Source organism: Haliotis asinina, chromosome 11 (genome assembly GCF_037392515.1).
Source record: "Haliotis asinina isolate JCU_RB_2024 chromosome 11, JCU_Hal_asi_v2, whole genome shotgun sequence".
Lineage (NCBI taxonomy): Eukaryota > Metazoa > Mollusca > Gastropoda > Lepetellida > Haliotidae > Haliotis > Haliotis asinina.
This window is the reverse complement of record NC_090290.1, coordinates 9,930,405-9,947,259: the sequence shown is the minus strand read 5'-3', so window position 1 is coordinate 9,947,259 and position 16,855 is coordinate 9,930,405. Positions and strand designations below refer to the sequence as shown.

Sequence of the window (16,855 nt, the reverse complement as noted above, 5' to 3'; positions counted from 1 at the left end):
TGGATACATCTTCGGCCCGATAATTCTACTACCTCCACTTGCTGGCTTCCCATTCTCGCAGCACCCAATCAGCTAAACCCAGCGTTACAACCGAGCTTGCCAGTGACAACAAAGATCGAGATTGCAGCTGCGAAGATTTTTTCGCAGTGCGACTCAGATTTGGGGGCAATTATGCAGACAAATTGACAGATCCAAAACTTTAACAAAAACAGATGCAAGAACTCCTTCTACCTCTTTCAGATAACCTCTGCATGATTTGGGTTGCCAAGTGAAAAGTGAGTTGTGCTTGGTACGCTCTACTTCCCAGCGTACACACCTGATAACAAGCCATCCAAGGGTGGTCTTGTATTCATCTGCCTGAGACGTCGATGTATCCACGGTATAGTGGGGATTATCGAAACGTTCACCTTGGAGATATCGAGGATGCAACAGCTAACCATATTACAGTCGCTGTATTTGTCGAAGACGACATATCCATGCGGCGTTGACCGTTGCTTACAATGTCAGTGGTCGAGTCCAGATTTCGTTATTTACAGGTCGATATCATACTGCCAGGACATTTCTCAATGCAACGTTAATCCTATTTTCTACCATGACTCAAGAAAATACTGGATTCTGATTGGTTGTTCGGAAAAATTAGACGGCATCAATTCTGGATTGACGCTATCTGATTTTAGGCCGTTTCACCGCGCATGAACAAGTCTTATTGTGACAACTACTTCCATTTGACCACAATAATGGCGGGTCATAACAACAACAACTCCATGGATTTTGACGCGGGAATTTGCCACACAGATGTATGCAGTTCGAACGTTTTGGATTGAACATGCCTCTGATTTCACGGCGCTTCACTAAGCATGTATATACAAGATTGCCGCACTACTTTAGCTTGACGACCAACATGACTGATATGAGCACAACAGACGTGATGGAAATGCTGATAAAAAACATTTATTCAAACTTAAAAAATACAATTATATGATATTTCCTCCACAATTCTATGGGAATTTCACAATCATATTGCCCTCTATTATAAAAACATTCAATTACAATACAAAGCCCCTAACATAAACAATAGCTAACACATAAATCAGAATGTCTTGCCAAAATACACCCCTATCTATACAAAATTGTGCAGCAAAACGTTAGTAAACATTTACCTACCTGGAATATGGTATATATGTTTCCATTTAGAATGGGAAATTCGCAAGATAACGGTTCTGGCGAAACACCAAATTTATGCTACTCATACTCCATCATGTCACAATAATATCTTTTTGAAAAAAATGAACTACCGGAGTTCTGCTCTGCCATCATCCTCGCAAGGCAGTCACTGTTATGTTCATACACTTTGAGAAAAACTTGGCCTCAATACATCCATGATAAAAACAAAGTTTCCAGGAATCCCAAGTTAGTGGCCAGTACACACATTTTTACAAAACGGCACCGTCACTCTCTTGCCGCATGCTGGGGTGGAGGCAAGTACATGAAAGCACAGTCGACACTCGCCGAGCGTAAAAATCAACAGTTTTTGATGAGATACAGATCGTAGGTCTATCACAAAAGCATCTATTTTTCGATTCTGGAGGGTTCTGATTCGACATCCAGTCAAGTATTTTCCACTTTCATGTCAAATTTCAAATTTTCGCAAAATGTAAACACTCTCTCGTCCGCTATTTCAAGCTGTTGAGTAACTCTACTTCCATGAAAATAAGTAGGTCAGACGATTCCATTATTGTGTAACCAAAGGAGTAGAGTATCACGGGAAACACAACAATAGGCTGGTTTCAGTCGTGTAGAGTTGGGATAATAAACACAAACTCTTAGGCATTACATTATTTACTTGAACAAATTGTTGTTTGTTTTCTTTAGACAGAATATTTTTTATTTTGAAATGTTTAAAAAATACGAAAGGCACCAACCACTCCATTCACAGAAGAGATTAACTCGCCTCTCATCCCTTGCCGGATCACGCAGTGTCTTCCACAGAGCGAGGAAGTTCGATTTTAAATGGGTCATGGTAGAATGGAGATAAACCTACTGTGTTTGAAAAATCAGAGACATGCTGTACCGAATTGATGGCGAAAAAATATTACAGTTGAAACCTCACACTGCGCGTTCGGTTCCAATTGAAATTTAGTCGCCTTCAATTCAGTACAGCATGTCTCTGATTTTCAAACACAGTAGGTTTATCTCCTAAATGCCCACAGGAGGCTCACAAATGCACTTAGTTCTGAACTTGCTTGACTGTGTTGAATATTCCGTCACAAGGGACAATTATTTCAAATCAAGAACCATGAAGGACCTTTTTAGAAAATTCTCATTTAATTATTGCATTTTAAAAAGAATTAGATTTGTCGTCCGAATTGTAAATACATAAGTATCTTATGATTGGAAGTTAATTAGTAACTGAGATTGGTAGTGGCTGTATCCTCAAGGGGGGTTGAATTACCGTAAAATAATTGTCCTCCTGAGAGGGTACGTAAGTCCCAAAACATCTGTAGTAGTATTTCTGTCATTTAAATTTGTGGCTAATCTTGCATACAATCACCAGCAGCTGAGGGGATGGTGTAAATCCAGCTAGGGACCATGCAGGTAGCAGAAGTACTGTAGGTCCCCATGGCCTCTAGTATGGTGATCTACCTTCAGCTGTTGGCGATCTATAGTATAGCCTGTTTTTATGCTGTATTGTCTGAATAGTGAAATTAGTTTTAACTTTTCACGCTAGTTTTATTTCTTATTGTGATATGCTACATGTTTTACTGTCCTTCGTCGACAGGTTCTTTTTACCATATACATCAATTCCTTTTTTCAAGAATGTTCTCGTCACGATATGGTTGCAATACTGCCGATGTAACGTTAAATATTAACTCACTCACTCACTTAGTCCTGAACTCCAGGAAGATCACTGTTCGGTGGGGGTGTTATTGTAGCCTAGTGGTTAAATCTTACGCTCGTCACGCCGAAGACCCAGGTTCGATTCACCACATGCGTACAATGTCTGAAGCCCATTTTGTGTCCCCTGCAGTGATATTGCTGAAACAGTGTTAGAAGCAGTGTAAACCTAAACTCACTCAGTCTTTGTTCTGTGATACGAGAAGCTGGCTGTCATGAACAGAACGTACAGTTCAAATATAGGTGTTCTCACCGCGGTATATCAAGCGAGTATTGGTTGGCATTTACGTACTCGGAGACAATAGAATAACATATGTCATCTCTAATACGGGTATTAGGTCCTAGTATTCATTCACAAATTTAATAACCCCTTTTCTCATGTCTCAGAAAATAGAAACCTGAAGTTAACGTTACATCATATTTGATAGTGTTTTGACTGAACGAACAACATTTTTACATTTGCCAGAATCTGCTTGTAAACCCAGATTTATATGTGCTAACTTGAGCAACCTTTGAAAGGAAATCTTGATACTGTACATTTGAGAAGAACTGCGTGGTTACGCACTTACTGACTGGTGCAATTTCACACGCGATGTCACCAACACTTGTAATCATATTCATCCAGTGGATTGCTAACACTGCCACAGACTTTGTAATGAAATCCTAGGTGTTAGGGCTAAATAAAGTACTTTAGCGGATTAGCCCGAAAACTGGTGAACCAGTTAGGTTTTTATGTATCTTTGGTCAACGCAGAACCAATACTGTAACGTCAGTTGCATTCACATAATGCTAAAACACAATGACAGTTGTGCAATGATCTGCAAACCGCGGTGAAAACCCCTGTAAAGAAGCATTCAGAGGTGGTATCCTTTGGTATGGCAAACTTAGTCCTAATTGCAAATACTCTGATTAATGACGTTAATATTCCAGACACCTCCGGTGAGCTACGGAGCCTGTGACGTCATGTTGCTATATAGAATGTTTGGGTAACGTCCTCACAACTTCGTTTGTTTCGTTTCCAGAGTTTTCCAGTTTCAGCAGCCGTCACCATGACGCTTGTTAAACCTACCAGGATGTTCACGAATGGCTTTATCCCTACCTGTTTAATTATCGGAGGGATGCTGGGTAAGTGGAATGCATTTAAAATAATACATTAATATAATACAGTAACTTTTGGATTAACTTTTGATTTTCATTGTTGATTTTTCGCTGTAAACCATGTTATCTCGAAAGGTTCATTATGAACAAATACGATATGTCGTCCTCTGTTCATGACGTCACAAATCACATGACAAAATCTGACAAATACCTTCAGTGAAATGCTGTACACATGTTTATAGACAGGAGAAAATGAGAAGACACAGTTGCATGAAATCTGCATAACGTATTAAATATTAACATTATCAGACCATTCCATCAGAAGATAAACTAGTCTCATTCATTGCACTTGACAATATAGACGTGTAAACTAGTCTCATTCACTGCACTTGACAATACAGACGTGTAAACTAGTCTCATTCACTGCACTTGACAATACAGACGTGTAAACTAATCTCATTCACTGCACTTGACAATATAGGCGTGTAAACTAATCTCATTCACTGCACTTGACAATATAGACGTGTAAACTAATGTCATTCACTGCACTTGACAATACAGACGTGTAAACTAGTCTCATTCACTGCACTTGACAATACAGACGTGTAAACTAGTCTCATTCACTGCACTTGACAATACAGACGTGTAAACTAATCTCATTCACTGCACTTGACAATACAGACGTGTAAACTAGTCTCATTCCCTGCACTTGACAATACAGATGTGTAAACTAATCTCATTCACTGCACTTGACAATATAGGCGTGTAAACTAATCTCGTTCACTACACTTGACAATATAGGCGTGTAAACTAATCTCGTTCACTGCACTTGACAATATAGACGTGTAAACTAATCTCATTCACTGCACTTGACAATACAGGCGTGTAAACTAATCTCATTCACTGCACTTGACAATACAGACGTGTAAACTAGTCTCATTCACTGCACTTGACAATATAGGCGTGTAAACTAATCTCATTCACTGCACTTGACAATATAGGCGTGTAAACTAATGTCATTCACTGCACTTGACAATATAGGCGTGTAAACTAATCTCATTCACTGCACTTGACAATATAGGCGTGTAAACTAATCTCATTCACTGCACTTGACAATATAGGCGTGTAAACTAATCTCATTCACTGCACTTGACAATATAGACGTGTAAACTAATCTCATTCACTGCACTTGACAATATAGGCGTGTAAACTAATCTCATTCACTGCACTTGACAATATAGACGTGTAAACTAATCTCATTCACTGCACTTGACAATACAGACGTGTAAACTGATCTCATTCACTGCACTTGACAATACAGACGTGTAAACTAATCTCATTCACTGCACTTGACAATATAGAGGTGTAAACTAATCTCATTCACTGCACTTGACAATATAGGCGTGTAAACTAGTCTCATTCACTGCACTTGACAATATAGACGTGTGAACTAGCCTCATTCACTGCACTTGACAATATAGACGTGTAAACTAATCTCATTCACTGCACTTGACAATATAGACGTGTAAACTAGTCTCATACATTGCACTTGACAATATTTTATTTCGTGCTTCACTGCAAATTTACCCCAAGGTATTTCTAACCTTATTACGAGGGAACCCTCAAAGTTCCCTCGAATTTCGACATTAACTCGAAGGGAGACGGATAGATGAAAAAAGGAAAACTCAAAATACCAGAGGGTCAGGATTAAACAGACGTACGTTCCCTGTTAAATACAGTTTGTCGGTTTTACGTAGATTGTATGATGACTAATGCATGAATATGCCAAACAATGTCAAAGGTCACATTGAATTGCCGATTACCTTTCTGGCGTATTTCTAATTCAGCTCATGTCGTTCCAGCATTGGTGACTTGCAGTGAGCAGGAGTACAGACTAGTGCGGGACATTCTGAAGACTTACGACAAGAGGATTAAACCCTTCGTCAACGGTTCGGGTGCTTTGAACGTTACAATGGGCGTGGCCCTGGCCCAGATCATTGACATAGTAAGTTCAAAAACGTTTACGGGCAAATGTTTGTCACATGTCCACATTTCGCAAAGTGTCTGAGGTGACTGTTCTTCAAGACACAGTCAGCCATTTTGCATTACATTCCAACACGGTTGCATCATACCTCAGAATCACCCAAACGCTATCTCGTCATCTCGTCATCTCGTCATCTCGTCATCTTGAAGGAGAATAGCACAAGGTGTGTGTAAAAGAACAAAAAGACGGGAGATGTCAATTCTTTTGATGCAAGTCTCTTTATTGAGTGCTATGCTTACATGTAACGATAGCAATGGCAAGCAAAAATATACTTATATTTTGCCAGTCTTTGTCAATGGGTGTGTTGGGGATGGGAGTCGTGCGTGTCGGGTCGTTTGTGCCACCGGTAGATCAGGATATGCCTACCCTTCACAGGAACACCTGGTGTTATCGCTGATTTTGCTGTTGTACTCTATGTCCTAGAAACAAGTATCAGAGCTTCAAGACTACTTGTTAGATTGTACCAACAAGTACCAACAAGTGTTTATACACGATACCCTACCGAATACATTACCATCGATTAATTCTTTTAGCCACAAGTAAACATCAGTATATACTGTTTTAAGTATATCTCTGCAGCTGATGCAGCTGAGTAGAAATGTCCTGTGTTAGACATTCCTGGATAAACAGAACTGATACGGACAGGTCCCCAATGTCATGATAATATCTGACATTTGCAAGGACATGATCTGCCAGTCTCTCGTGTACAACCGATCTCCGTCCACTGAAAATAACGGAGCAATTGTGAGGTTAAGGTCTAATCAGGTTGGCAAGGTCCCTTCTGACCAGACATGACCTGCACAGGAATGGTTAGCAGCAAGGATTGTACATACCGTTAGTCTGACTGCTGTCATTGCTATGGTCCTGAAAACGACTGTGTTTGTGACTCTAGCACGTATGATCACGAGTGGAATCTACGACTACTATTACTACTACTACTACTACTACTACTACTACTACTACTACTACTACTACTACTGCTGCTGCTACTGCTGCTGCTGCTGCTGCTACTACTACTACAACTACTGCTACCACTACAACTACTACTACTACATCTACAACTACAACCACCACCACTACTACGACTATACTAATACTACTACTATACTAATACTACTACACTACTACTACAACCACTAAAACTACAACAGCTACTACTTACTACTACCACTACTACCACTACTACTACAACCACCATCCTCTACATCACCAGAGCAAATCTGTAGTCTAACATGCATCCCAAATACTTCTGTCATCTTCAAACAAATGGACTGACACGTCCACTCAACGGAATTGAAAAATCTGCTACAAATAGTTACAGTTTTTCATATAAATAATCATCACCATTTGATAATAGAATTACAAATTAAGAAACATTATGCACATTTCGAATTGGTACCAACGTTTTATAGAAGACGTTACATTTACATTTTAAATTCAAGATACTGCGATAAACGTAAAATCACACCTTGGATTCCTAAGGTAAAATCAGTCTTGTAGGCATCTGTGATCGGAGGCCTTCATGGCGCCCCAGTTGATGCCGAACCGATATTAAAAGACAGAAAGACTTGTAATTGAATCCAACAATCAAATGTGTTCATTCTGTTGCGATCAGCGAGGTACATTTCGGCGATGTGGTGCTGATTAAAACAGACGGTTGCCTATTCTTCCCGTTTAGCTTGGAGACACGGGTGTTCTAGGAAGGAGTCATTTCAATCCTGAAATAATCCAACTAAATCTACCAAGTCACAGCGAATGGAAATGAATGTTCCGGTTGACTCATGCCCTAGTCATCGTAGACGAAGTCGCGTGTAGTTCGATGTCGTTGCTGGTTTTAATGAAGGGGGATACATTCACGGCGAATCTATTTATATCAGGTTACGACAAGCCATTGTGTAGCAATGAACTTGACTTGACCTCGTGGCGCTGGGATCACGACATGAATTGTGCGTTGATGTGAAGCGAGCGCTGGATAATGACGCCTGTTATCGGGCACTCAATAAAACGACATCGTTTTGTCGTTCATTTAACCGATTTTCGACCTTTTATCTTCGGTCTTTTGATGATTTTGATTAATCAGGTTTATAAAAATAAATGTTATGCCCGGTTTGGTGATTAGAGAAAACATGACATGCACTGGAACAACGCTGGGCAGAATGACATCGACAACAAACTATGTTTGTCTTTCAGCCCAACTGAAAGTGAGTTTCAAAAGTCGCAAAACTATTTCATCAGAAACATCGTCAATATCCAGATCTCGCTGTATGATTCCGATAATGATGATATACATGTAGTTTATTTTGTCTAAGAAAGGTGGGCGTATCCTTCCCACGAAAACACAGGTCATAAACACACGCAAAGGCAAATGAATTAGACCATTGAGTGAAAGGTGAACCAAACTAATTCTGATCCAAAAAAATACACAAAAAATAAAAAAGAAACAAGCACGCACGCACGCACACACACACGCACACACATACACCAAAAAACCCCAAAACAACCCACCCAAAAACAAACAAAACAAACGAAAAACAAATTAAAAAAAAAACAAAAAAAAAAACACCCCCCAAAACACAACAACAACAAAAAAGACACACACATGCAGGCCCAGAAAAGCCACGTTTTTAAGTTGCCTATCAATGCCATCCAGATTGAACGTTATGTTTCTCTTTAAGCTCGGAATATTTGAGGAAACAGCTTTAATCTTAGTAGAGCTTTTCTTGGGCTCAGAGCTACTGTGTGGGGGCAATTGGTCTGTTTGATCGACTGTAACATTTCTTTGAGCGGTGTTGCTTTAAACACAAGTCAATAGTGAGTAGTTAAGTCAAACTGGCATGTAGCTTTCTTGATCATGCCAGTGCCATCATTGCAACCTTTTAAACAGCGTTTACGGTACGATGATTGTTGAATCGGTCATTTCATTCTATGTTTTCGCTTTGTTATTTTCTAAAAAAAATCATACGAATTTTGAAACCAAATGGTGTTAATCGATTAAAAAAAATAACCTTATTAGTTACATGGTTGACAAATTAACTTTTTATTTTGCAGGATGAAAAGAATCAAATTATGACAACAAATTGCTGGATAAATCAGGTGAGTTGGTGAAACGAACTGTGTGGTCACACTGAATGAATTTAATCAGTTCCTATAATTACTAAATACATGTTGGCGATGGAGTAGACCAGTGGCTAAAACGTTCGATCGTCACGCCGAAGGCTCTTGTTTGATTCCATTTCTAGTGCTCCTCGGTTGAATGCTGCTATTAGCGGCGTGAAACTATATTCACTCACTTGCTAATACATGCTCCAAAGCATCATGATGTATCAGTTTAAACTTAGACACGGCTGGCTCTTTCGTCATATGCGTCTGAATTGGTTATGAAGAGTTATGTCCCATGGGGACACATGAGATCATGGGATAGAATCGCGTTGCGGTAATTATTCAAGGTGTCTCAATACCAAATCAGTGCTAACTGGTTTCACCGTGGTTGCGAACGTATTGGAATACCTTCCAACTTCCAGCCAACATCAAGTTGACAAGTCGTTATACAACTACTGGCAAACAAGGATAAGTTGGACCGGCAATAAGCAAACCCACTTCGTTTGTGAAAAGGGGTGCAGATTTAGGCTGATGCACGTGCAGTTCATGACGATAAAACTAATTCCGGACATAGCTGCACACGTCTTTCTCATAAGACCTCCACGAGGTCGCTGTAGCAGCTACATTTGTTCGCGGACAACTTGGGTCCCCTCCGCTCACAATGGCAATTTTAAGCGCCAGTGGGCAGCACTCTTACATGCGACTACGGGTCAATTGTCAGGTCGGTGCTTAACTTATCCTTATTTATCCAGAATATTATCGAAAGCAGCCTTGCGCCTTTCACGCTCCGCCATTACCTACTCACTCACCGTACCATTAAGTGAGATATACCTGTTTGTCTCATGTTGACGTGCTCACTGTCACACTGAATCAGGGAAAAGTGCAGTTTTGTAATACTATATAATATTAAACGTTCCTCACTGGTGACCCGTGAAAGTTCGGGGTAGAATAGACCTTCAGCAACCAATTAAAGGCGACTATGTTTGTAGTAAGAGGCAACTAAGGAAATCGGGTGGTCAGGCTCGCTGACTTGTTCACGGTTCAGATCGATGCTCATGCTGTTGAGCACTGGAGTGTTTGGTCTAGACTTTATTTACAAACGGTCGCCATATAGCTGGAATATTGGTGAGTGCGTCGTATAACCAAACTCACTCGCTCATCACTGGTACGATAGTGGGAATGAATGTAAAGAGAAGAATGTATTCTATGATGTAACTTCTCGTACTGTATGACGGTCAGCCAGTGAATGTTTTACACGTTCTACGTGCCATGCATGAACAGTATCTCAGTCATGTTTTTTTAACCATAGGGTTGGATTGACAAAAAGTTGTCCTGGGTACCAGAGAAATACGGAAACATCAGCGTAATAAGAATTCCATACGATTCAATATGGCTGCCGGATATAGTACTATACAATACGTAAGTATGTCAACTCCTTACAGAGACGTTACTATTGAGGCTCGTGTTATGAAAACCAAACGAGGTTGGGAGCTGGTTTATTGAGTTTACGTTATGTGTATGCCACATTTCATTCGATGAAACGAGCATCAGATCTATAAATATATTAACCATTAGGCTAAACGACCCTTCTGCACCTATTACCTATTTTCGCCCCATTTCACTTACGCCATACCACATGTACTGTCAAAAACAAACCATGCATAAAAGTATACTTGGATTTCTTCATAATGTAGAGAAGAGAAATGAATTGGTTGATCTATTAACATGATTTTAGCAGATTACTTGAAGTCAATGAAATTACTGAAATGTCAACGTAACACACTTAACACAGACAACACCCGCAGGACTGGTGTAAAGAGTGAGGTCACAGTGACCCAAAGAACACAGGGATTATGTCTGGTTTGTCTGTATCAGCGGTAGAGCGAGGCAGCATTGGTATATCTCAGTTTGGAGCCCATCATTAAGTTAATATTGCATGAAAGTTTCCATTGTGGCATACAACACATACATGTCAGATATATTAACGCCTGTTATTCTTAACGGAGTTGAAACGCAAGATCACTGATTTATGTTTACTTCCGGTCCAGGGCGGAAGTGACAAGTAAGGAAATGTCAAGCGTCAGCACCAATGTCATCGTGACGTCAGACGGCAACGTGACGTACCTGTCAATGGTCATCTACAAAAGTTCCTGTTCCATTGACGTTAAACACTTCCCCTTCGACGAACAAAACTGCAGTATGGAGTTTTCGTCGTGGACGTACGATGCAACGTCTCTCAATATCATGAACGTCGGCGAGGAGGGAGATACGTCGAACTATATTCCTAGCACGGAATGGCATCTAGTCAAATACGTACAGACACGTGACCCTGTGTTGTTTTCCTGCTGTCCGGAGCCGTACATTTTCATGAAATATTTTGTCCTCATCAAACGGAGACCGCTGTTTTACTTGTTCAATATGGTGATGCCTTGTCTCCTCATCACCATGGTTGCTCTGCTGGGATTCTATATGCCCAATGACTCTGGGGAGAAAATTTCAATGGGAATCACCACTCTGCTATCAATGACAGTGTTTTTAATGATTGTAGCCGAACAAATGCCCCCGACGTCGGATTTATTACCTTTAATCGGTATGTATGTTCGGTAACCAATGTTCTCTGCAGTAAAATACCGTTTCTGTGTTCAAGACATTCCGAAGGGAATCTGGTTATTTATCCGGTTTGTTTATGCTGGTTTCATGTACTTAGCCCTGTTTGTGCAACAAGGCTGGGACATAAAGGTCGTAAACCAGATTTACTTTCAACTTCTATTATGGGGCAGTTTTATTGTAGTTGTGGACGATATCGTTTCGCGAAGATCAAGAGATTGATGAAATTATCGGTAGTAAGTAGTCAGAAGTAACTGTAAACAACGACTTTGCAGCAATATGAAACTCGCACTTGTTCTGCGTGTACTGAGAGACTATAGCAATCAATGTCCTCGCAGCAGCGGCGTAAAACTATATCCTCTCCCCGTTGTCTAAAGCAAGAAGAAGGTTACACAGATAACATTGTTGCCATTTGAATGTTAAGTGTATGTCCTTAAGTACCTTTAATCTAAATATGTCTATGTTATTTTATTATATGTATGTAAAGCTCTCTTTTTTGCGAACTGTTAATCTATTTGCTTTTGTTGTACGCTGTTAGAAGTTCTGACCTTCATTAAAAAAACAACAACCATCATTTAGGCACGTTGTTGTAGCCAAGTGACTATAGTATAAACGTTTGCCTATTTCCAAAACCCTGTTTTGTTCGCGATGTGGATACAATGGTGTTTTCATTTGAAATGACAGTACTACAATTTACATTCATTAGCCATGTGGCTAAGGCGTTTATCCATCACGTTGAATGCCTAAGGCTGATTCTCTAAAAGTGGAGGTGTGAAGATCCCCTAGGTTGTGATAGCACAACAAACGGCGTAAAGCAACACTCATTCACTACTTTGTCCAGTTTAAAACTATATTGTGGACTCTCGTCGTGTCGTTTCAGTGAATGCTGTTCTGTGTTGCAGGTCTGTACTATGGGATTACTATAGCGATAGTGTCGTTCGCTACTGGCATGACAGTGTTAACGCTCAACATCCATCACAAGGGAGCAAGGGGGCAGGAGATTCCACGGGTTGTCAAGATCATATTTTTTAATTACCTCGCCAAAATGATGTTTATTAAGATAGACCTAGCGGAGTCACACAGTGCCCCTGTTGGAATGGTAAGTTTGAACTACTGGGGAATCTCGGAAAACATGACCATTGTTCTCCACAATAAGTTCCAGTTGTTACCCCGTCTAGGATAGAATTAATATTGTTGCAATACCATTATCAACACTTGCACAATGAATTTGATGGAGGATCTCATACATCCCAGTCGCATAGGACCATCGTTTAAAAGTGAGAAGGTGAGAGATAAGAAGTGAGTGTGTTTAGGTTTACACCGCACTCTGCAATATTCCACCTATATGTCGGCGGTCTGTAAATAATCGAGTCTGGACCAGACAATCCAGTGATCAACAACATGAGTATCGATCTGCGCAACTGGGAACCAATGACATGTGTCAACCAAGTCAGCGAGTCTGACCACCCGATCCCGTTAGTCGCCTCATACGACAAGCATAGTCCCTTTTTATGGCAAGCATGTGTTGGTGAAGGCCTATTCTACCTCGGGACCTCCACAGGTCTTTATGGCAAGCATGTGTTGCTGAAGGCCTATTCTACCCCGGGACCTTCTCGGGTCTTTGTGGCAAGTATGTGTTGCTGAAGGCCTATTCTACCTCGAGACCTTCTCGGGTCAGAGAGTTATGGATGAACAAAGTTTTTGTCTAGGCTAAGCGAAGTTTCGATGCACTTTTGTGCATCGTTGTGAAGCAAGTATGGTTGTGACATGTTATATTTGGGATTACAAAAAATCTAGAATGTCTGTGAGATGAGTCACCGCACCCCCAGAGTCAGTGGAAGTCGCGGTGGTTGAGCGGGCTACACGAATGACTTTGTGTGCCGGCGAATAGGTGCCTGACGCTGAGGGTGAGGCTTCGTCTCTCGGATGGGACTCAACTGAAAAGAATACAAGAAAGTGTAATATAAAATATAATAATATAAAATATGTTACCAGTTGCCCACCTTCTAAATGGCATTGTGTAATCATGTATGGGTGTGATAGAAACCATGGTACACACACACACACACACACACACACACACACACACACACACACACACACACACACACACACACACACACACACACACACACACACACACACACACACCACACCACACCACACACCACACACACACACACACCACACACACACACACACACACACACACACACACACACACATACACATAGCAGATAATTTGAAAACAAGAAGTCTGTTGGGATGTCCAGTAACAGTGAGATGAAGCCAGTGAAACGTGATTGTCTGTCTTGTATTGTATCTGTATCGAAACGTCGTATCACCGGAATAAAAAAGGACTTCATCCATAAAGTTTCCACCTATCTGACTCACCAACTTCTGAATATGTCACTAAAAGAAGTTTCGGAGGGTCAGAGTTTCTGATCTACATCTAACTCTGATCTAAGGGAAACAACTCAAAATAGTATACACGCGACGTGCAGAGAAAACGTCCGGGATAATTACTTCGTAATACTGGTACAAGAAACAAAGAAACACTTACACAAACAAGCTGCTATTTTTTTATGTATTGCAAACAGGTAACTGAGATGACATTGGTCTATTTGTTTAAACCACAACCATCCCGTGAGGTCAAAACGTTCGGAGTACTCACAATCTAAAATTGTGAAACAACAATGCTACTAGTAATATTGCATACACTGATCATTCATGTAATACCTGAGAAAGTTTCAACCCCTTGCAATATTAAAATTCACGATAAGTGGAAAACAGATACCGTACTGATATCATGGAGAATTCAAAAACGGGGTGCAGAACTGTAGTTCATGCCTTCACACTAGAGGGAACCACCGCAAGCAGAATCCGCACGTACACTGATCAACGGGCACCCAATGATGCATAACCTTCTTTTGAAATTTGAAGACTCCCTGGCGCGAAAGCGAGTGAAACCAGTGGCGACCTCCAGGTTATAAGGGGGAGGTAAATTGTTTCGAGAACTCCTAGTCTCAAAAGGGGGAGGGTTGGGGTGGGTGGGGTAGGTGAGTGTCGGTCTTCCAGTTATCACAATATAAATACTATGTTTATTTCATTTGAAATGAAATATTCCTGTGCTTCAAATACTCAATAATTAACACCCGGCAATTGACCAACACATGATGTTTATCGACATTGTAAACCAAAAAGTAAACAACGGTGGTTTTACTGTCTGCACTTGTTTACATCGAGTAGGAGTACAGCAGTGAAGTGTCATCAGCTGGCCGTTTCAGCTGGTTCCCATGGTAGCATCGTTCTAACTTCACGTCACAATATGATTTGAATGACGTCACCACTGTTGGTGACACAACAAAACAATTCTTTACGTGTCAATACGCAGTGAATAGTCTTGCAGTTTCCGGTAATCTAATACCAATTGATCATGTTTTTCAGCCAATCAGATTACAGAGCACAGTGACTTTTGGTTTACAATTTACAATAACCTTTAAAGTCCTCGACCTGTTGCATTCATGAAAACGGAACGTCTGTTCAGTCAGACTTTAATACTTCATAACATCCAAGTATTTCTTTTATTGGTAAATATATATTGAACATATATATGCTTGAAACATTGAATACTGTCTGTTTCATCTAGTCACAATATCGCTTAATGGAGAATCTTGTTTCGGTCTCAAACAATACAATACAGTTCCAATACAGCTCCAGGTATGAATGGCTACTAAGGGGATGGGGTGGTCACTGAAGTGGTTTACATAATATTATGCTACAGCCTCCCAAATGCGTAGATCAATGCTCATTACGTTAGCCACTAGGTTTTCTTGCCAAGACTCGACAGTTTGCAGACAGGGGCCATACAGCCGTAATACTCCTGTGCGCGACGTCTCACAACAAACAATTAAAAGGCAATATTATCGTTAGAGGATTCGTTAGAGTGTACAAAACAAACATATTGGTAACACTAAACATACGTTTTGTCTCAGATATTCGGAGCTTCTTTATCAGCATATTTAACTATAATATACTGAACAGCAAAAGAAACGCAACTCTGTTTTTGTCGAGTTTTTGAAATCGAAGGCATAAACATGGACGCTTACTGTGCGATTTCATTTTTTCGAATCTGACGTTTCTTTTGCTGTTGGTATAATTTTGTAAAAGGAAGGTGTCCACAACATTTTTCAGGAGTATGGATCTCATTTTTCAGCATCAAGTTCCAACTACAGATTACTATGATGTGTATGACGCAGATAAACTGCCGAAAAATGGCGGCCTTTCTCCGCGGTTCTCCCGGAAATTGCCCACAGGGGGCGCTACATCCGGCAGTGACAGCACGGAAAGACAGTTCATGCGGGTTCTACAAAAGGTGTACCAGACAATAGAGAAAAACGAAATGCGATTGGCTGAGCAAGACAGGCGTGATCAGCTAAAGTTGGAATGGCAACAGTTGGCTCTAGTTTTGGATCGTCTTCTAATGACAATATTTATCATTGTCACCGGATGTACGACTGCAGGAATATTCCTTCCCTCTCCCCACTCAACAGCGTTTGGAAGTCCATTCTGAAGAAATTACGATGATTGTTTTGAACTTCCGGTCAAGGATCAGGCAATTCCATACGTGTTCATGTCTACTCGTTTGTCTAGACAGTGAAGAATATGGTCATCCTTTACGTTACCATGATTTCCAATGAAATTATGTTCAAAAGATATCGTACTGGTTGTTCTTGAATTTCTGTTTCTGTGGATTGTATTTTCTGAACTATGCACACATAGGAAAGTGTCCAGAAAGATTTCTGTGAGGTCTTAACCGGAGGAACAGCTGCGCATACTCTGAGAAACATTCGTTACATCGATTGTACATTTGTTCTTGAAGACACTTTGTATCGTCACCTGACCTCAGACCACAAACCTCAGGTCTGGACCTGCCCTCATCTGGACATTTGTTTACATTGAAAGGGTTGATTTTCTGAGGATAGGACAGATTTTCTCGACAATGTTTGAAATCCATCCCGATATCCGGACACACCTCTGTATACCCTGTTCGTTAAGAATCGAGTTTCTGGTACCGGATACCTACGTATACAAATCCTCCGGGAATCACGG

General features: G+C 40.6%; 1 protein-coding gene across 1 annotated transcript in view; it reads left to right on the top strand.

Annotated features, from left to right (window-relative positions):
- LOC137256059 (neuronal acetylcholine receptor subunit alpha-10-like) overlaps nucleotides 1-16,417 on the top strand; it is a 52,088-nt gene extending 35,671 nt beyond the window's left edge. The window contains exons 2-8 of the mRNA XM_067793741.1: nucleotides 3,918-4,020; nucleotides 5,856-5,998; nucleotides 9,086-9,130; nucleotides 10,446-10,555; nucleotides 11,185-11,726; nucleotides 12,646-12,842; nucleotides 15,960-16,417. Coding sequence (XP_067649842.1) covers nucleotides 3,945-4,020; nucleotides 5,856-5,998; nucleotides 9,086-9,130; nucleotides 10,446-10,555; nucleotides 11,185-11,726; nucleotides 12,646-12,842; nucleotides 15,960-16,316 — 1,470 coding nt within the window. The 5' untranslated portion in view covers nucleotides 3,918-3,944 and the 3' untranslated portion in view covers nucleotides 16,317-16,417. The remainder of the gene's footprint in view (nucleotides 1-3,917; nucleotides 4,021-5,855; nucleotides 5,999-9,085; nucleotides 9,131-10,445; nucleotides 10,556-11,184; nucleotides 11,727-12,645; nucleotides 12,843-15,959) is intronic.
- Nucleotides 16,418-16,855: the final 438 nt, after the last annotated feature.